General features: G+C 39.8%; 1 protein-coding gene across 3 annotated transcripts in view; it reads right to left on the bottom strand.

Moving 5' to 3' along the window:
- The window catches only part of FLT1 (fms related receptor tyrosine kinase 1), a 176,006-nt gene that overhangs the window by 131,607 nt on the left and 22,133 nt on the right, over positions 1-22,266 (bottom strand). For all 3 annotated transcript variants that reach the window (XM_055317306.1, XM_055317304.1, XM_055317305.1), the window contains exons 2-3: positions 18,378-18,474; positions 17,561-17,787 (exon numbers count right to left, since the gene is read on the bottom strand). In XM_055317306.1, the coding sequence (XP_055173281.1) occupies positions 17,561-17,787; positions 18,378-18,474 (324 nt within the window). The remainder of the gene's footprint in view (positions 1-17,560; positions 17,788-18,377; positions 18,475-22,266) is intronic.

Consider the following 22,266-nt stretch of genomic DNA (forward strand, 5'->3'; position numbering starts at 1 on the left):
GACATATTATAATACAAACATTTTTTGTTTTGTAGGACCATAGATACAGAAGAGGTCACGGTTCCATTAATATCACCAGTAAAACCACTTACTACTCCCATAGGACACATTTGTCTTTGTCACAAAATTAAAAATGACTTCTGAACCCAGCCAGCACTGCAGAGTGGTTTCCTGAGACCAAATTGGCTGGTTGTTGAGTGAGGAAGAGGTGCTCCAAAGATTGTCGGTGTACTGGCAGCGCAGACACACTGTCACCAGGGACTCATGCCAACACACAGCTAGGCTGAGGTCACGTCACCCTACCCTCTCTGAACTCATAGAGCTCAAAGCAGTGACAGGAAACTGGCACAGAATATGAGGTTTTCTCATCCAATCGGAGTATTGGGGCTATCCTCCTTCAGGACAAGTGGGCTCAGACACAGGGAAAGATCAAACAGAGCCCCTTGCTCTGAGTGGTATTACATCTATTTTCCCAATGTGTTTTTTTCCTTTTGAAATCAGTACTCACTCTGGCACATTGAGGCACACAGACACAGAGGTCCCAGCGTGCCATTCTCATTCCACCCTATTGTCCCATCAGCATCACTTGGGGGTTCTTCCACTGCATTCAGAGCAAGTGAATGATCCAAAGAATTTGGGGAAGCTTTTCTGACTTGAAGAAGAGCTTAAGAGTAAACATCTTATTTCCTAACACCTTCCTATTCCTCTGATTTTAACACAATTTTTCCTGATTTCCTTTTCCCTTTAATTTTCATTTCTTACCTCTAAGTCTGGGTCATGAGGACTCCTTGTTATTTTAAGGAGGATGTGATTTAAATTGATGAAGTGAAGAGGATGAACCAATCGCATGGAAGGGTTCTACCTATATACAAGAGTTTTCACATCACACAGGTCTTCATGTTGGGAACCATACTTAGCATTCAAGTATGTTGGTTAATTGGTAAAGTATTTCATTCAAAGATGAAGAGGAAAGAAAAAGGAAAAGAGGTAATTTCTTCCCTGATTTACAGTGCCCGTCAAAGCCTTTGAAAATTCAAAGCAGAGCTTTGGAGCACCCATAAGGAAGCTGAAGTAGCTATACTAATATTAGATAAAATAGACTCTAAAACAAGAAATGTGACTAGAGATTAAGAGGGACATTTTGTAAGAATAGGGTCAATCGGGGGATCCCTGGGTGGCTCAGAGGTTTAGCGCCTGCCTTCGGCCCAGGGGGTGGTCCTGGAGGCCTGGGATCTGGTCCCACATGGGGTTCCCTGTGTGGAGCCTGCTTCTCCCTCTGCCTACATCTCTGCCCCCGCCCTCTCTCTCTCTGCATCTCTCATGAATAAATAAATAAAATCTTTTTTTTAAAAAAAGGAATAGGGTCAATCCATCACAAAGATACAATAATTATAAACATATGCAACTACCAACAGAGTAGCAATACATGAGGCAAAAATTGACAGGAATGAGGACACACAGAGACCATTCAACAATCATGGATGAAGATTTCAATAGAACAACTAGACAGAAAATCAAAAAGGAAACAGAAGGTTTGAACAACACTAATAACCAGCTAGGCCCAACAGGCAGGCATCTATAAGAGACCTCAGCCATCACAGCTGGATATACATTCCTCTCAAGTGCATGTGGAACATTCTCTAGCATAAACTATATGCCAGGCCAAGAAACAAACATCAAGAAATTTCAAAGGATAGAAATATTACAAAGTATGTTCTCTGACTACAGTGGAATGAAAACAGAAATCAGTGACAGCAAGAAATGTGGGAAGCTCACCTATTAAACAACACCCTCCTAACTAGTGAGTGAAGCAAAGAAGAGAATCAAAAGTGAAATGAGAAAATAGATGAATGAAAATGAAGATGTCACATTCTACAACTTATGGGATGGGGTTAAAATTTATAGCTGTGTAGAGGGAAGTTTATAGCCGTATGCCTACTTTGAAAAAGGAGAGAGAGCTCAAATCAATAACCCACTCTTCCACCTTAGAAACCTAGGGAAAGAAGAGCAAACTAAACCTAAAGGAAGCAGAAGGGAGGAAAGAATGAAGATTACAGTAGAAATTGATGAAATAGAAAACAGAAAAACAATAGAGAAAAATCTGTGAATCCAAGAAGAGTTAGTTCTTTGAAAAGATGAACAAATTGGATGGGGTGCCTGGGTGACTCTGATGGTTAAGTGTCTGTCTTGGGTTCAGGTCATGATTTTGGAGTTTTGGGATTGAGCTGGGCATCAGGCTTCCTTCTCAGTGGGGAGTCTGCTTCTCCCTGTCCTTCTGCCCTGCCCCCCACTCCACTTGTGCTTGCTCACTTGCTCTCTCTCATGTGCTCTCTCTCAAATAAATAAAATCTTTAAAAAAATTTTTTTTATTTACTTGAAAGAGAGGGAGACAGAGCATGATCAGAGAGGAAACAGAGGGAGAGGGAGAAGCAGGCTCCCCATGGGGAGCCTGACGTAGGGGCTCAATCCCAGGATCCTGGGATCACCACCTGAGCCAAAGGCAGAGGCTTAACCAAGTGAGCCACCCAGGTGCCCCAACAAATAAAAATCTTAAAAAAAAAAAAAAAAAAGATGAACAAATTGGAAAACCTTTAAACAGACAAGCCAAGAAAAGAAAAAAAGAGAAGACAAATTAATAAATCAGAGATGAAAGAGCAGACATTACTACCAGTACTTCTAAACAAAAAGCATTATTTAAAAAAAAGCATTATAAAGAAATATTGTAATTGTAGATCAATAAGTTAGACAACATGAAACTGACAGCTTCCTAGAAAGACCTAAACTACCAAAACTAACTCAACAAGAAACAGACAACCCAAATAGACCTATAATAAAGAGACTGATTTAGTAACTAAAACACTACCCACAACGTAAAGCCCAGGCCCCAACGGCCAGTGAATTCTATCAAACATTTAAATAACTAATATGAATTATTCAAAAACTGTTCTAAAACAGAAGGGAGGGGATCCCTGGGTGGCTCAGCGGTTTGACGTCTGCCTTCGGCCCAGGGTGTGATCCTGGAGTTCCGGGATCGAGTCCCACATCAGGCTTCCTGCATGGAGCCTGCTTCTCCTCTGTGTCTCTGCCTCTCTCTCTCTCTCTCTCTCTCTCTCTGTGTGTGTGTGTGTGTGTGTCTGTCTCTCATGAATAAATAAAATCTTTTAAAATAAATAAAATAAAATAAAATAAAATAAAATAAAATAAAATAAAATAAAATAAAATAAAATAAAATAAAATAAAATAAAATAAAATAAAATAAAATAAAATAAATAAAACAGAAGGGAAAACTTCCCAATTCATTCTGAGGGCAGTGTTACCCTGATACCAAAACCAAAGACAACACAAGGAAACCACAGATCAGTATCTTTGTGTGGATACAAAAAAAGCTCAACAAAACATTAGCAAACTGAATACATATAAAAAATGATACACCATGACCAAGTGAGATTTGTTCCAGGAATGCAAGATTGATTTAACATCCAAAAAATCAATGTCATTAATATACCATATCAATAGAATACAAATCAAAAGGCACACAGTCATTTCAATAGATGCAGTAAAAGCATTTAACAAAATCCAAACCTCTTTCATGATAACGATATTCAACAAACTTGTAATAGAAGGGAACTTCCTCAACCTCTTAAGGACATCTACAAAAAAAACCTTAAGAGCTAATGTCATATTAATGATGAAATGCTAGATGCTTTCCCTTTAAGATTGAGAACGAGACAAGGTCAGCCACTCTCACTACCCCTATTGGACATTACACTAGAGGCTTAATAGCTATCATGAATAATGCAATAAACATTCTAGCCAGCACAATTAGGCAAGAAAAAGAAATCCAGATTTGAAAAGAAAAGGTAAAATTTTCTCTATTTTCAGATGACACAATCTTGTATACAGAAAATCCTAAGGAATTCACTAAAAAAATTATTAGAATTAGTAAGTAAATTCAATAAGATTGTGGGACCCAAGAACAACATACAAAAGTGAATTATATCTCTACATACTTGCAATAAACAACTGGAAAATGAAATTAAGAAAACAATTCCACTTATAACAGCTTCAAAAAGAATAAAGTACTTAGGAATATATTTAACATAAAAAGTGTAAAACTTATACTTGAAAACTACAAAAATATGGTGGGAAGAAATTTAAAGACATAAACAAATGAAAAAACATCCCATGTTCATGGATTGAAGACTTGATACTGTTAAGATGGCAGTATCCATCTTAACAGATGGAGTATTACTCCACAAAAGAATCTATAGATTCCCCATGTCAGGCTCCCTGCATAGAGCCTGCTTCTCCCTCTGCCTGTGTCTGTGCTTCTCTCTCTCTGTGTGTCTCTCATGAATAAATAAATTATATCTTTAAAAAAATGTAGACATTTATATGTATCTATAACATATATCTAGATGAAAAAAACATATATCTAGATGATATTAAATATATTTAAATGTATAAGATATAGTAATATATAATATTAGTGATAAAAACTTGAAGTACTCTTATAACTCAATAACAAAGAAAAATAGCCAAATTAAAAATTGGAAAAAGGCTTTGAATAGACCTTTCTCCAAAGAAGATATATAAATGGCCAATAAACGCATGAATAGATGCTCAACATCACGCGTCATCAGGGAAATACAAACAGACACTACAACTGATACCGCTTCACACTCAACTGGATGGCTATAATAATAGTTTTTTAAAAACCTACAATAACAAGTACTGGCAAGGATTTGGAAAAATTGCAACCCTCATACCCTGTTGATGGGAATGTTAAATGGTGCAACCAATTTGGAAAACAATCTGGCATTTCTTCCAATAGTTAAACATTGCATTACCAAATGACCCAGCAATTCCTCCCCTAGGTATCGACCCAAGAAAATGAAGACTTAGGTCCACACAAAAACTTGTATATGAATGTCATAGCCAAAAGAGGGTAACAACTCAAATGGCCACCTACTGATAAATGGATACCTAAAGTGTGGTGGATCCATACCGTGGAATATGATCCGGTAACAAAAAGAAATAAAGTGCTCACACATGGTACAACACAACATGGATGAACTCTAAAACATGCTGAGTGAAAAAAGCCAGCATATACTTACATATTTAATAATAAAATACCATATATTTTATTCTATTTATATGAAATATCCTGAAAGGCAAATCTATAGGAACAGAAAATTTATTAGTGGTGGCTTTGGGCTGGGAGGTAAGGACAGAAAAGGGGCGATAGCTAAATTGTACAGGGGTTCTTTTTGAGATAATGAAAAGTCCTAAAACCGATGGTGTCAGTGGCTACATATATCTGTCAATATGCTGCAAACTAGGGATGCCTGGGTGACTCAGTGGTTGAGAATCTGCCTTTGGCTAGGTCATGATGTCGGGGTCCTGAGACTGAGTCTGAATCAGGCTACCTGGAAGGAACTTACTTCTCCCTCTACCTATGTCTCTGCCTCTCTTTCTGTGTCTCTCATGAATAAATAAATAAAATCTTAAAAAAAAATACATGCTGAAAACAATTAAATTGTACACTTTTAAATGGGTGAATTGTATGGTATGTGAATTAGATCCCAAAAAACTTACTTTGAAAAAAACCAGAATTTTGGACTCTTTCTCAGAAACGGTGAGACACTGTTTTTTGAGCCAGAATAGTTCCTGGAGATCATCCAGTGCAAACTCTTCATGTTATGGGTCTTTGCAACCTTTTTCTCCCACTCCCCTTTGCATCCAGGTGGGCTATTCGTGAAAAATTGAATTTTCCCCTGTGACATAGTCATTCTGACTGTAAATATGACTGTAAATATGTCCTGTTCTCCTTAGCAGCTCCAGGTCAGCGGAGAACACAGTGAAACATCTCTGTCTTTATTTAGAGAAGTCACTTGACTAACGTGTCTGAGGATGACAGTCCACACAGAGTATACAATTAAGTATTTCCTAGGGAGTTATCCTGATTTTCCAAATGAGTATCATTTGTTTACCTTACCTGTAGTTTACCATCAACCCTAAAGATATAACACAGTTACCACTAGTGATGGATCAGTATCCAGATTCAAAAGTGAGAAAAATCCTGGAGAAGCTGACCTAGGAATATCAGCTACCAGCTTGTGCCATCTAGATAGATACTGTACACAAATGCTTCTGTTAGAGCAAAGCAAATAGAGAAAGGTCATTGTGTCCCAGACTGAAGATGCTATCCTAAAATTAAAATTGTTTATTTTATTTTTAAAAGATTTTATTTATTGACTGATGAAAGACACAGAGAGCCAGAGACACAGGCAGAGGGAGAAGCAGGCTCCTGCTCCCAGGCAGGACTCAATCCCAGGACCCTGGGATCATGACCTGAGCCGAAGGCAGATGCTCAACCACTGAGCCTCCTAGGTGTCCCTAAATGTTGCCTTAAAGGAAAGGAACAATCATTTAAAAAAATTCCAGCTAAGATCTAAATAAGTTAGTTGAAGATATAAAGAGTGGAGTGCTGAGTAGATGGTGAGTTTGACCCTAAGACCCAGGAAGGCAGAGAAGGTGTCAGATGTTCCGTATGCCCTAGAACCTCGCTGACTGGGGTGTTTACGCAAAGCTCCTTAGATGAATGACCTCAGTCAGCTCTTCATCTTGATCAACTGAAGCATCTCAGAAAGAGAAAGGAAAAAAGGAAGGCAGGAAAGAAGATAGGAAGGAAGAGAGGAAGGGTGGGAAAGGAATGAGGAAGAATGGATGGAAGGAAGGAAAGACAGATGGAAAGATGGAAGAAAGGAAAAACAGAGGGAGGAAGGAAAGAAGGAAACGAAGCAGAAATAAAGGAGAAAGGAGAGGAAGAAGCCAAGGAGCTCTGAAGGACTACTGTAACTCTTTCTTCTACTGCCAAGATTTTGGCCATGTCCCAAGTCCTATTATTCACAGTTCTGCCTCTGAATCATCAAATTGTAAAACTGTTAAGAAGTTTCTAAGATATCCTAACACTGCCTCTCACGTTACAGAAGAGAACACTGAGGTCCAGAGAGAAGGCACAGGAATAATTATGAATGGCTGAGCCAAAACTGAATTCAGGTTTCCTGCTTCTAGACCATTCTCTTTCCACCACGCCAAAATCTGGCCCCGACCCTCCTGAATGACTTGGAAGCAAAACCACCTTCAAATATCTACCCCAGTGGGAGGAAAAATGGTGGCACAGAGATAGGGGTAGCATGAATCTCCTGGCAGAACTTGGAAATACAAAACAACAGACTGATAAGAAATTCTCACTATTAAAATCAAGCTTGGGGCAGCCCCGGTGGCTCAGCGGTTTAGCGCCGCTTTCAGCCCCAGGTGTGATCCTGGGGACCCGGGATCGAGTCCCACGTCGGGCTCCCGGTGCATGGGGCCTGCTTCTCCCTCTCCCTCTCCCTCTCCCTCTGCCTGTGTCTCTGCCTCTCTCTCTCTCTCTCTCTCTCTCTCTCTCTCTCTCTCTGTGCCTCTCATGAATAAATAAAATCTTAAAAAAAAAAAATCAAGCTTGGCCCTGTTATCAAGTGCCAATGCTCCCTTGGTGGCCTCTGTGTCGGCCCCCTCCTAACCAAGAGCAGTCAAACCAGAGAAAGTCCTGTTTTATGAAGACTTCCATGGAGGAATTTCTTCAAAGGGCACAATGGGCAAGCACAGGGGGAGCTCGGTCACACTCCTCTCTAGCAGGGTCACAGGTCCTCCCAGGGAGCAGCTACCAGGCAAAACATTCCTTCCAAGGTCATGGGCATGGGGAGCTGGGAGCCAGGGCTCTGTTCAGGTCCTCCACTGATGACTTGTACTACCATGCGACTCTCTGGGGCTCAGCTTCCTCATCCAGAAAGTGCAGTGAGTACATTCCTATTCCCAAACTTATGATTTGCCATTCATTCCCTTGAAATGTTCACACTGGGTGTGGTACACTGATATCCCTGGGCGGGCTGGGCGAGGGAGGCGAATGAGTGGAGTAGCAGGATGAGAGAAAGCTGGCAGTTTGAGAGTATGGGAGCCTCATCTGAAAGAGGTAGTCCTCGCTTGTGGCCGCCAGTTGTTGCCAAGTGGAATAAAGGCCAGTATGGCTAATTTCCAGTTTTTAAAGATAAGTAGGGAATCAGGTTTTTATGTGAACTCCTCCAATTATTAAATATTGGCAGCCAAAAGCACTCTGCCTGCCAATCAAAACGTATGTCAGCTGAATCTGGCCCACACACTTCCAGTTTGCAAGCCTGCACCACACGCCACATGCCCCCACTCCGTTTCATACTGCACACGGAACTCCGAAGGGGGTGGGGCGGAAGCCCTGGCAAGACCATGTTCGAAAGAGTAGGGACTTCGGAGTCACCTAGATCTGGGTCCAAAGCTTGAGTTGGTCACTTACAAAGTATGCAACCTCAAGCACTATATCGAATTTATCCTTTTCCGTAAAAGGAAACTTACACTGGAATTTATTCCATTGTGTTATCAGGATGAAATGAGATGATATAGGTAATGAACCTGAGCCAGATATTAATAAATGACAGCGACACACACCAAGTCCTAAACAAATCTCGACAGTGGGAAGACCCAGAGGCATCATCTCATCCAGACCCACCAACTGATCCCCTGTCCTGTGTTTGAATACCTAGACACACAAATGCAGCATGTCCCAAGACAGTTCATTTTGGATAGTTTAGATGTTAGAAAGTGTTTCCTTATGTCAAACTGAAGGCTGCCTGTCTTTTTTTCATTCTTAGATGGCAGAACTGCCATCTAGGTTCATAAAGTCAAAGAAGCTTAGTCTCTTTTTCATTTAAGAAAACTTTGAAAGAGACCATTAATATATGTCTCCCGTTTTCCCACCCCATTCTTCTTTAAACATTTCTATTCCTTTCTTTAGTTGTTCCTTGCCAATGAGGATAATAAAGTCATCCACTTATTTGCAGCTCACAACCACAGGAGGCAGATGCCCATTTTACAGATAGGGAAAATAAAGTTTAGACGGGTGAAGCAATTTGCTTGGAATTCCCATTTTCATCTTGAAGTGTGGACTAAATGGTAAGGCTGGCACCACCTTTATTGTGAATGCTACGTATTTATTAATGCAGTCCAAGATCGGATTCATTGCCTTGGCCAATGTGGAGTCTATCACACGTGGGCTCTCTCAGCCACAGCTTCCCCTGGATGGTCCCAGGGCAGTTAGTGGGTTTTGCAAGCCACACGTAGTACTTTAACTTATTTTTGTCAAATCTCCTTTTTTGTTAATCCCAGTTCACTTTTTTTTTTATATAAATTTTTTTATTTATTTATGATAGTCACAGAGAGAGAGAGAGAGAGAGAGAGGCAGAGACACAGGCAGAGGGAGAAGCAGGCTCCATGCACCGGGAGCCCGACGTGGGACTTGATCCCGGGTCTCCAGGATCGCGCCCTGGGCCAAAGGCAGGCGCCAAACCGCTGCGCCACCCAGGGATCCCCCAGTTCACTGTTCTAAGGCAGTCTGAAACTTTTTGGATCATGATTCTGCCACATGACAGGTGAGTCCTGCCCCTAGATTTTGCTCACTTACTCAGCATGCCCTGAATTTCCTCATCAAAGTCCAGGAGATGAGGTAAGGCTAACCTAGCCAAAAAATCCTGTTTCTTTCATTTAGAAAACATTCTTGAAAACCTCCTGTGTATGGGCCCCTGTGCTGGGTGCTGAGGTAGCAGAGTGAGAAAGGCATAGGGGGTAGGTGAGAGCAGTGGAGAAAGGTAAACAGAGTAGGGCAGCAGCAGGAGCACCAAACCTAGTTTAGGGGAGTCTGGGGAGGTGCCCAGAAGGGGTGATGTTTAACTTGAGGCCCGAAAAAAAAGAGTAAGCTGGTGAGGAAGAGCTGGATGGAAGTGTGGGGAAGGGGCAAGTGTCCCAGGCAGTGGTCCCTAGTCTACGTTCCTCTTACTGCTCTTTCCCATAGTGCTTTACTATTGGCTCATTGTAACAGATTTCATTGGCCTAAACAATCATGGGCCCCTTGAGAGGGGGTTAAGGGTATCATCTTTGTAATTTCTATTCTGCCCAGCATGGTGCCTTTCAGGCAAAGTGATTACTGCTGACTGATCCTCCTAAGTACAGGCACAGAGCTATGCCCTATTGTCTCATTTGATCCCGACAACCCTGAGATGTAGTCCTCTTCTCATTTCACAGGTGAGGAAGCCAGGGCTCTGAAGTTGATCGTTTTAATGAGCATAGCAGCCAGCCCAGTAAACACAATGCATATGACAAGCCAAACACTAAAACTAAATGTTTCACAGGTATGAACTGTTAGAGGTGGGGAAGAGCAAAAACTTTGTTGTTCTCTCTACTGTGCACTTGTTCCGGGACCACTTATGTGAGCAAGATACTTAAACTTTCTGTGAAGTAGAGGTAAAATGACAGCATTATTCAGAGGGCTGTGGAGGAAATGAAAACCATCATGTTATGCACAGTGCTCACGGTGGTGTTCAGTGAGTGAGACCTCAGTGTTAACCATTATTCTTCCTAAGGAATTTGTACGAAGTCAAAGACCTAACATGTATCAGAACAGGGATTTAAACCTAATCTGAACCAGATCGTGCGGTTTCAACTACAGTTCACTGGTTGACATCTGATGAGGGAAGGCAGGGTGTTTATGGATGCAGTAAGTCACCAATTTTGAGTAGAGCAGTCTGAGCCAAGATGATGCCAAGGCAACCCAGCAAATTGCAGCAGATGACAAAACAATGAATACTTTAAATAGCAGGGGAAAACTTAAGAGTATTAGAACTGCAAGGGCAATAAAGATCAAAACAGATCTTTTCTGGGTCTCCAGGCAGAGCAGGCATTTCATTATCATTGTTAAAGAAAGTTACAAAATGTCAGAAACTTAAGCCTTTTCAGCTTAAGGAGATTTCTCCTGGAAAAGTCCCTTGCTCGTTCTTCCTATAAGATGATTTAAAGGAGCTTTTTAAAAATCTTCAAAACCATAAAATTTTGAAGTAACATTTTTCACATTTCTTGATTGTAGAAGGAAAGAGAGGGTGTGGTCAATTTTATTGCCTTTGGACTTCACTGCCATCTTGAGATTTCATGAGTGTACCTCAATTGTTAACTTCTCAAAGTCTTAGGTTGCATTTAAATGACTCACTCGAGGCTATGTTCATTCTGATTATTTTTTAGTATTTATGTAGTTGTACTCGATGCCTTGTGATATACAATTGTATAGCAAAGCTTAGCCAGCTGGCACACTCAAATTTTCTGATAGGGAGCCTAGGGAGCATCAGAAAATGCTCTTTCTGAAGGAAGAATCAAACATTTGGCAGATACCATCAAGTGCTAAGGTGGATCCTAGGAATACACTAGGTGAACAGAGGTCTGGAGCAGGTGCCAAGGAAAGAAGATGCAATGCTCCTCATTGTCCACAAATCTACTGACAGGAGTGGCTTCCACCCCAATAACACGTAAGCATTTTCTATGGCCAAAGACCCGTGGTGTCTAATGACAAAAATGTTTCTAAAAAGAAAATCGGAAATGGCAGGACTTGAAGATACCAAAAAGGACTTCTATCAAATTTTCAGAGCTGGAAAGGAGAATGGATAAGAATAAAGTTACTGTTCTCTAAACTCTCACCATGTGGTCCTAATCAGCTGCCCCCAGTGACTATAGAATGGATAATCTCCCTCATGCTTACACCCTAGAGGGAGTCCAGAGCTGGGAGGTAGAGGGGTCTGTTTCCCAAGGAAAAAAATCTGCCATTCCAATCAACAGTGTCATCAGTGTATATTTTAAATCCTAGAAATATTTTTTCCCCTTTTATACAACTTCATCAAAATGAAAAAAACAAAAACAAAAGAACAATCCAGCAAAAACTGACCTTGCACTAGATTTCTGAGAAAGCTGACTGCATGGACAGGCCAGAGTGTTCCCAGGAATTCTTTATAGAAGATCATTTATTGTAGAATTCTGGAAATGGCACTGGGGCCCCCAATAAGCACTATTGGAGTCGTCCTCTTCACTCCTTAGAAAGATCCACTTTCGGACAACAGTTATTCTCCAAAAGAGTGAAACCTGTGCATTTAAAAATGCTCACAAATCTATTCTGAGTCATGGTCTTAAACCATGGGGACTCTAAAATCCTAAGATCCTTAACTTTGCTCTTTTTTTGCTTCCCACAGAACAAGCAACAGGGCCTAGCAGGTTTGTAATCCACATCTGCAGACAGATGCCATCTGCTGATGGCACCTCCAGGGGCCGACCTATTGGTGGGAAACACAAGTTCAGGAAGGTGGTGTATGGAACCATGCAGCGCAGTGCGGACACATCAACAGGAGAAGGGTTACCTCCACTCTTGAGTTCTCTCCACACCTCTGTTTTGGAAGTGGCATGCAAAAAACATCATATAAGCTTACATAACTGGTGCTGTTTTCCTAAATAAAAAAGTATAGATATGACCTAACCTGTCTAAACCAGGTAACACTTTCGTAAGTTGGCTTGTTCAAACTTGGATAAGTTTGAAACTTTTAACTTATTTATACTGAGTTCCACAATAAGACATACATTTCACATCACACCCTTTAAACTTTTGTTTCCATTTTACACGCATATGCATGCACACAATTATACACTCATTTATTTTACATATATGTAGGCATGTGTGTGCGTATATGTCTAAGATGGAAACAAAAGTTTTATTTAAAAATGTTTCCCCAAACAATGTTCATCCTTACCTTTTGCAATATACTTGGTTATTTTCCATTCTATTCTGCTTTTTTTAAAAAAAAAAAAATGCTGATTACAACCCATTAATTTGATTCCACAGACCATTACCAGGTTGGAATGTACATTTTAGAAAGCCCTGATCAACTTGATATATACAATAGAGATCTATGTCTCCTTCCCACATTGCACAAGCTAGAATCCAGCAGTGCAACACTGTGAGTGCAGATGGCCCCCAAATAAGGTCTGTTCCCGACAAGTGACAGCACAAAGCTCCCTAGGATCAGGATTTGTTTCTCTAAGGTCTATTGCGCAGAAAAACACTCTGCCACCAGCTTAACCTATCATTCCTTAAAAAAGAAGAAAGAAAAAAGAAAAATCGAATTTTGAAATTTAAAAAATTTAATAACTGTACTATTCTCAAAGATTAAAATGACCCTTAGTTTAGTAGCTGAAACTTCAGTGTAGTGGAAATAGCTAGGGACCTGACCCGGATCCCCATTCTGGCTTGTCATCTTCTTAGCTCTATCTTCTGAAGGTCACTGAAGTGGTCCTCTAATATATAAAATGGAAGTAACAATACCAACATAGTTTATCTCAAAGATAATTATGTAAAAGCTCTTCAGGAAAATCTGAAGTGCTGTACAAATGAGTACATGTTTATGCTCAGAACACTCAGAATATCTGTGCCATTAGTATTTTTACTGGCTAGAGGTCCCATAGCCAGGTAGAGCTTTCTCTCATTTATGTGAAGGCATAATGATCATTCTCTCCCAGAATATCTGGAAAACACTATTTAAAAGTAATCTCTATGCGCAATGTGGGGCTTGAACTCCCAACCCCACAATCAAGAGTCACATGCTCTACTGACATAGCCAGCCAGGCTCCCTGTTGCTCCCATAATATCTGAGTCCACAAAACCTTATACTACTTTTCCATGATGTACCTAGAGTGTAGAATAACTTTTTTTTTTAACCTAAAATTGAGCTGTTATGCACATCTCATCAGTTTGACACAAATGAGAGAACCAATGGAGGAAAACTTCGCTATGAAAATGCTCCAACTCATTTGCTTTCATAGACTTAGAGAGAAAAACAATCAGGGAAAGCAGAAAAAAAGAGACGAGTTTTTCTTACAGGAAGAGGTAGAAGATAATCACCCAACGATTACACACACACATCCATTGTTTTTCCCTTTCTAATTATAATTTTTCAGGAGAAGACATCATACTTAAGGAGTCCTGAAAGGCTTGGTTGTGGATAGAGGAGGAATTTGGGCTGACTTCACCGTGTGGGGAGCTCAGCATGCTAAGTTCAAGGTCTTTCCAACTAGACCGGAGATGCTGACAAAATATTACATACTTTGGAGATGCCATTAAAAACTCTTCTGCTCAGTATTCTTAGTTTATGGCCACAACTCATATATTAAAACAGTAATTTCAATGAATTCCTCCAACTTTTAGGAAAGGCTGAGTTGGAGCCAATTTCTCATGTATACTAGAGGGTCAGAAAAGCCATGCAAAAGCATTCCTTCTCTGCAAAGGGGATGAACACCACCTAAGTAGCCCTTACATAACCATTCATCTAGAAACCTTTTAGGTTTCTAAATTAGCAATTAGCAAAGCATTAGGAGTGCTTTACAGTTTGTTTTTATGACTCAGAATTCTGTAGCTGTAATTATGGGGGGATTCCATTCATCTTACATAAGCAACTTTCTAAAATGTATATAATATTTTTCAGCTACTGTCATTGAACAGCCATTTGTCAAGACCACCCCAAGGGTATAGATCAAGAGACAAGGATAACCGTCTTCGTATCAGGGTAATTCAGTGAGACAAAACTCTACTTGGCTATGGGTCCTGGAAGAAGCTGCCCAGGTGCCCCTCCAGAATTCCAATTGTCTCTGACTCCTCTCCCTCAACCACCACAGCCCAACCACCCACCAAGGCCAACTAAATCCCTCCAACCCATCAACTTCTCTCATTTCTGCACATCTACCAGAGTGACCTTGGACCACCGGCTCTCCTCCATCAATGCACACAACAGCTCACCCGGTCTTGTTCTCTCTGTCTTGCCCTCTCTGGATCTCCTCCAATCACTGAGAATCTGAAAGGAAAAATCTGACTATCTTGCTCTGCTGCTAAACTTTTCCGGATGCTCCCCACATAGCCTCAAAGTGAAGTGGATCTTAGGTACTTCACTTGTAAAATGAAGAGACAAATTCTTCATGGGGTTGTTGTGGAAATTACATGGCATAATAAAAACAAAACCATTTGCTTAAACGAAACTTTTTACAGATGTAAGAAGTTATTACATTAAAGGAAATTGTAATTTACCAAACAATTCAGTAATTAAAGTGGTTAAATATAATTACATGAATAATTAAATTGATGTCATGTATTATGTCAGAAACTTGGTGGATTTATAATAAGCTGTAATGCCGAAGTGGTGATGTTGGTTTTTCTGCACACCACGTTATCAGATACTATGTCCAAATCAGTGCTCAGGTGAGAAATGTGCCTATGACACAGCAGGCAGTCAACAATGTCTAGACAATACTTTGGTTATAATTCACATGCTAGCTTTACACAGACAAAGCTATACGGGCCTGATTCTTTTTCTTGGAACTCTATCAGACTACAAATCTACATCTTTTTCAAAAGATTTATGTAACGCTGTTACTCATCTTCTTGAGCGATCAAAATGAAAAGCCAATACTTCCACAGATGCTTATCAGGAAACAGAAAAATGAGCTCTAAAGTAAATATTCTGCAGTAATAAATAAGTGATAACCAGTTGATACCTAGTGAGTAATCACAGCTTATATCAGGAACTGGTTAAAGTTTAATGAATCCTAGAGACACTTCTGAGTCATCGACCTGCAATGTAGTAAATATCCAATAAAAATGGAAGCATAAGGCCAAGTTTTTTTCAAAGGAATTGATACAATAATGAAAATTAAAAATGCATAAAATGTTAGGCTATGTGCAAAAGTTACATTACAGTTGCTTAATAAATTATATTGCAGTTCCCCTGGATTTCAGGAAAGTGTGTTTTGAGATCAACATCACTATCAGGAAAGACCACAAACCTAGCATTACTATTCAGAATCCAGTTTAATAGGTGTGTAGGAGGTAAAGGTGAAAATAGCTGAATGTTATTTCTTAGGGAAAAAAATAAAAAGAGATTTTAAAAAAAATCCATTTAAGTATTTGATTTGCAAGTCAGACTGATCAACCCACAGGAGAAAGTTTTATGAGAATTTCAGTATCAATGAATTTTCCCCTATCCTCCTAGCGAGATTGGGAATCAAAGTGTTTTCTTTCTTCCACCAGTGCTGGAAAGAACACAACATACTATGTGGAGCTAGGAAAAGAGAACAGATGGCTGAGTATGTGACTTGTTCCACCACTATCAAACTTTGGGTCTGCTTTCTCCCTGAGACACTAAAGTACCTCTCTGAAAGTCTCTGCCCTTACTCCGCATCTTTCCCACCCTGCCCCATTTCCTGCCTCTCTTCCCTCCTATGGAGGTTGGCTGACTTCCCCAAGATCCCAGGTCTACCTCCCCCTCTTACTTTGAAGTACACTGGCGACATTCCTATGACGGCAAACTGCTGGTGAGTTGTTATCTGGCCCCCTGGAAAAGTGCAAAATGTAAAAACTGGGGTTTGGAAGAAAGGGGTAGGAAAGTGGCTTGTTCTAAAACAGGCTGATAAAAGCTAAAAAGATGTTCCTGGCGGTACCACACAACTGCTCTATTGTCTCCCAAAACAGGAGTTCTGAATCTGAATTATTATGTGTTATACTTGGGAAAAACACTGCCTCACTGTCTTATCTCAAAAATTAAAAAAAAAAAAGAAAGAAAAAAAGAAAGAAAATAAAAGAATCCTATCAAAACGTAATTCTGTTGTATTGCCTCCCATGCAAAGACTCACTAGCCAGTAAACCCACTATATATTTTATCTTTAGGCTACTGACACGGTGGTTGCTTGTTCTGTTTGTCTTTTAATTTGATTTTGTGCCTGAGCAGCCTACTAATTTTGCTTTGAGGTCTTTCTGTTGTTTTTTAAAATCCCATTCAGTAAGTTTGGGAAATTGGCTGGAACTAATAAAGAAGGATAACAAAATGACAGGCCATTTTCCTCATTCTTTCTCGGGGATCCATTTCAACTATCAATATATATTTCTTTTTTTTTTTTTCAATATATATTTCTTTAAAGATTTGGCATTTCTTCCCTCTGAGTATCACTTCATCTATTCATTCTCCAAGGAGTGAAAAACCGTATCATAAAAATTATGATTGAAAAAGGATTCATGTCTTTTTCCCTTTCTACTACATAATGATACATGCCAGCTCTTGTGTCATAATACTTGCTTAGTGAACATGAAACAATACTTTATCAACTGGAACCAATTTTGTAACATTCAAGGGACATTAGCCACATTACATTTATAAATTTAGTAGAAAGGACCATATTTTATAATTCTGACATAAAAGAGAATACAGTTGTGTTAGAGAACACAAACATCTTTTGTTCTGTTTTGCTCTTCTAGGTAATTAAGAAATAGAACTAAAATTGTGTCATTCATTTATTCATCCAACAAAACTATGTGCCAGCCACTATCCTAGGCACCATAAAGAGAACTGTGAACAACACAGACAAGAGTCCTTCCCTCAGGGAACACACAATTGACTACCAGTCCTTGAAAATTGACCCTCAAGAAATGCATTAAAAATGCATTCCACCAGTTTCCAGGCAGAAGCTCTTTCCTGGCCCACTTCCTTCATTGCTCAGAATACCCACTTTCCAAGGGATCAGGGTGGATTTATAACCCACTGCAAAATGATAACAAACGGAATGTAGAAAATGGAAATCCTACCATTAATAAATATATAGATTGTAGATTCTGTTTTCTTCTTCTTTGAAGCAGGTATAGATAGATATTTGCAGCTATAGAAGCCAGTGTGGTTTGCCTGAGCCATGTTCAAGGTCAAAGTACTGCAGAACTGTTTGCCATTCCTTCCACAGGCAGATTTAGTTATGCTCAGCCTTTTGCTTTCCTTTCTCACTGTTTCAGGCAAAGACCATGAATGGGCTGCTTCCCCTCTGCAATCACAGATAAGAAAACAAAACACAGTTAGGGCTGGGGCCAGGTCCTAAGCATCCATCTCATTAGGAAGCACTAGTCTGAGGGCCTTGAAATGTAGTCCTCTTCTTCTTTACAGAGAAGCAACACATCTAGAAAGCTTTTAAACAACTCAGAAGAAAAATGCAAAAAATGTTCCATTCAGGGCATCCCTTCCCTGTTTCTCCTGAGTAATATCTCCCTGTGAAGTTGGATACTTTGCAGATTACAAGAGACCCCACATGTCCCCAACTCTGTTCTATGAGAGGTAACCCTTCTACTCTACCAGGGAACAATTGATTTTGCCTTTGAAAGGCAATCAGGAGATCCCTGGATGGTTCAGTGGTTTACTGCCTGCCTTCAGCCAGGGGTGTGATCCTGGAGGCCCGGGATCGAGTCCCACATCAGGTTCCCTGCATGGAGCCTGCTTCTCTCTCTGCCTATGTCTCTGCCTCTCTCTTTCTGTGCCTCTCAAGAATAAATAAAATCTTTAAAAATAAATAAATAAAAATAAATAAAATAAATAAAATAAAAAGGCAATCAGGTTATCCCCAAACCAATAGTCACTTACCTACATTTGAGATACAGTGTCTGGCCTGCTTGCATGACGTGCTGGGTGCCTTTTAAACTCAGTTCAGGACCTTTTAATTTTGAGCCTGAACTAGATCCTGGAAAACAAATTTTGGAAATGTATTATTTGCAAATTGCCTTCTCTCTCTCTTTTTAAAAGTCATATCTTTCCATGAAGGTAACTTTTAATCTTTAACTTATTTGTGTATGCAAAAAGGTAGGGTAATATTAAATCCTCTTAATTCACAATTTTTTTCTAGTCCAAGCCTTGTTCACAAATATATGTCCTACTTTGCCAAATGATTTCAATAATATCCCCAAACCCATTAATTTAGAACATTAATAGATTGAAACATGTTTCTAAATGCAGCCATGTTAGGAATATAAAGTAGCATTAACAACTCTCAGGATTAAATGTCAGTGTCACTCAAAACTGGATACAGGCCTGGCCGATCATTTTTTTTCCAAATACAAAGTATAGAAATTTCCTGGGTTCTAGACATAATAGCTCAGTGATTAGTAAGGCCATGATATTTTGGGTGAGTCATTTCTCTTTCTAAACCAGTTTCTTCATTTGGAAAACCAATTATAGACCAAAATCAGTTTTAGAAGTCTTTTGGTTTGTCTTACATAATTTCCAAGTTCCCTCTATAATGGAACAGAAAAAAGGGAACTATTCATCACTACGTGACATTTGACAAGCACACTTCATGGGGAATGCTGTGAGATAATGAGATAAGCCAAGCAAAAGTGCCTAGAAATCTACACATCTCTACACACTATAATAATAATATCCACCCTAGGGACTCTGTGTGCTACTAGCCAAGCCACCTCTCTCTCCAGATCTGTTCTCTTATCTATAAAATGAGAGGCTGGGCTAGATGACCTTGGATCTCTGACTCCGTTTCTAACATTTCCAGTCCCATGATCCTGGGAGCCACTGGTGCTATAGAGGATGATCCTCTCCTGAAGTGGCATTGGGTATGAACTCATCACAATAAATATCAATAAGGATCTCTCTGGCCTCTCCCTGCCCCCTCTCCCTCCTCCTGCAAAGGCAGCTGCAGATGCCTGGTAAAAGCAGGAGATCAGGGGCCCAGGATTAGCAGGGACAAGCATTAGGAGATGGATATTCTTAGAAGAAAATTTAAGCCAAACTTGGAGCCAATCTTAGGAAATACTTTTTTACTTAAAAAACAGGTTCATGCAGTGGAATTAAAGATAGAAGACTGAGCTGAATCCTCTAGGTTTTAATGTTAGATCACAGATCTGTGAGATGAGATACACATGTCAAATTCCACGGTTAAGTCTAGCAGTGCTCTCTAGCGTTACTGGTGGGTCCTAGTATCGCAAAAACTAGACTCAGCTTAAAAATGTGCATTTGAAGCTTAATTTCTCCATTTACTAGCTACATGGCCTTGACATTCCTTAATTGTTGCTCTTTAATATTCTCATGCATAAAACCAGAAATCTCATGATCTATCTTGCAGGCATGGTGTGTGGATTCAGCACTGTGTCATCTAAGTGGTGATGCTACCTGATGTGTGGCAGATGCCCAGTCACTGCCATCTAGCAGAAATGCTTTCCCCCACTTCTGTCAGAGAATATTTTGCTGAGATGTAATTGCAAAGACATCACATTAACTTAATCTGCATCTCTGGTATTGCTGGTGATATAAATTAACGTAAAAAGTAATTTTTATACACAATAGGTCCTGGTATCAAATTACTACCAGGAAAAAAAAATGACTTGATATTAACTAGTTTAAATTAAAATCACTGTTTCATATAGATCCAGTTGGTCTATCAAATAACCTCATAGAACCAGTCAACCCATTCAGGTACCCAGGGAAGGATTTTGTACTTTACTCATCTATGTGAGTTTCCTGAGGCAACATATAGCTCAAAATCAGTGATCCTTGAGAATACTAAGTGTTTCTAAAGCCACAGCCAGCAACTGATAATACCTATCCTGAAAAATTTCCAGGCTAGAATAATTTCTGCCCTTCTTTGTGGCATAGAACTCTGGAGATTTAATTGAGTAGTTGTTCATGTGCTAGAAAAAAATTCCAGCGAAGTTTCCTGCAGAAAATTCTGGCATTACTTCGGGATGTCTCTGTGGTTTATGTGCAGATGGTGAGCTTTCTCATCCAAGAGAAGCCAGGGGAAAGAAATGTCCCTTTTTATGACATGACATGAACCCCACTGCCTGCTATTTCATTTCCGAATCATATGAATCTTTATCAGCATCCTAGAAAACCAGTACTCCTGACCGTTATCAGAAAGAAGCTTTGACCTCAAAGACCCACCCAAATCACAGCTGAGGGAAGTGTCATCTAGAGAAGATCTCCTTAAGAGTACACCACCCACACGCTCCTTTCTGCACTCCTTATTCCATCCTCCCACCAAAAGCAAGCATCACAACTGAGCAGTTAAATAAGACACAGAAAATAACAGTTATTGGAAAGTTTAGGTGGAAAATGCTAAGAAAAATATTTTGCTATATAATTAGTCTCCACTGACATCAATGAATTTTGCACTCAGAATGAGGAAGCTAGATTAAAGAAGTTGGTTAAACAAAGGAAAAGAGAAGTAGAAAGAAAACTATTTCCAAGGAACTGGATCCTCTGAGCATACCATCATTCTTCAGTTAATAGGAAACTAGAATCTCATAAAGATTAACAGAGGTGCCAAGACTATAGTTCAACAGGAAAACTAAAAGGGGAAAAAGGAAAGTGAAATAATTATTCCTCAAATGCTCTCAAGTCACATTAGGCCTTAAAACACTTATTTAAGGCAATTTAATGTCTACATACCCATTTGAGTAACAAAGATCTGACTTAACATTTTTTGAGTCTCTACTGTAGGTCAGCACTTTCTCCATTTCAGTAGGGATATACGTAGAGATATAAATATGTACATATCCATATACATTGTCACGCCATATGAAAATCAGTTTGCTATCCTCAGCAAGTAGCTCAGAGTCACATTGCCCAATTAGAAGCAAATCCACAGGATACTTTATTTCCAAGGGTGGAGTGCTAGCATTTAACAGGGATTCTCCCCTTGTAAAGCTCAGATGGGGATCAGAACTTTCCACTGTTTGTCACTGTGGTCTAAAAGTCTAGTTTAAACAAATTATTGTCCCCTTGGTGAATTAGGTGGTCTGTGAACTACTGTTTTCATCAAAGTCCACTACAATATACAGCAGTCTCCCCTTATCTGCAGGGAGACATCCCAAGATGCCCCAGGGGATGCCTTAAACCACAACGGTACCAAAGCTGACATACATAGGTTCGTTCCTATACATACACACCTATGATAGTTTAACTTATAAAGTTGGCAGAGCAAGAGATTAACAACAATAAGTGATAATAAAATAGACGAATTGTAACATTATACTGTAATAAAAGTTATATGAATGAGGTCTCTTTCTCTCTCTCAAAATATCTTAGTGTACTCGCCCTTCTCCTCATGATGATATGAGATGATAAAATATCTATATGATGACATGAGGTGAGCGGGGATTTCATGGGCACTGTGACGGAGCATTAGGCTATTAATGACCTTCTGACCTTATGTCGGGAGGATCGCTGCTTCCAGGCCACAGCTGACAGCCTGGGATTGAAACCGTGGAAAGTAAACCCCCACATATGGGGAGGACTATTGCAATCATGAGAGGCAAGGATATGTCCTGCTGTCAGGAAAATTATTATTTAAATAGCAAAACAAAAAGCAATGCAGACCATGGACATAGGCTTTATCACATGCTTCTTTATGAGAATTTGCTATCAAGGGGCACCTGGGTGGCTCAGTGTTTGAGCATCTGCCTTTGGCTCAGGTCATGATCCCAGAGTCCTGGAATCAAGTCCTGCATTGGGCTCCCTACAG

Source organism: Nyctereutes procyonoides, unplaced genomic scaffold (assembly GCF_905146905.1).
Source record: "Nyctereutes procyonoides isolate TBG_1078 unplaced genomic scaffold, NYPRO_anot_genome, whole genome shotgun sequence".
In the NCBI taxonomy this organism is placed as follows: domain Eukaryota; kingdom Metazoa; phylum Chordata; class Mammalia; order Carnivora; family Canidae; genus Nyctereutes; species Nyctereutes procyonoides.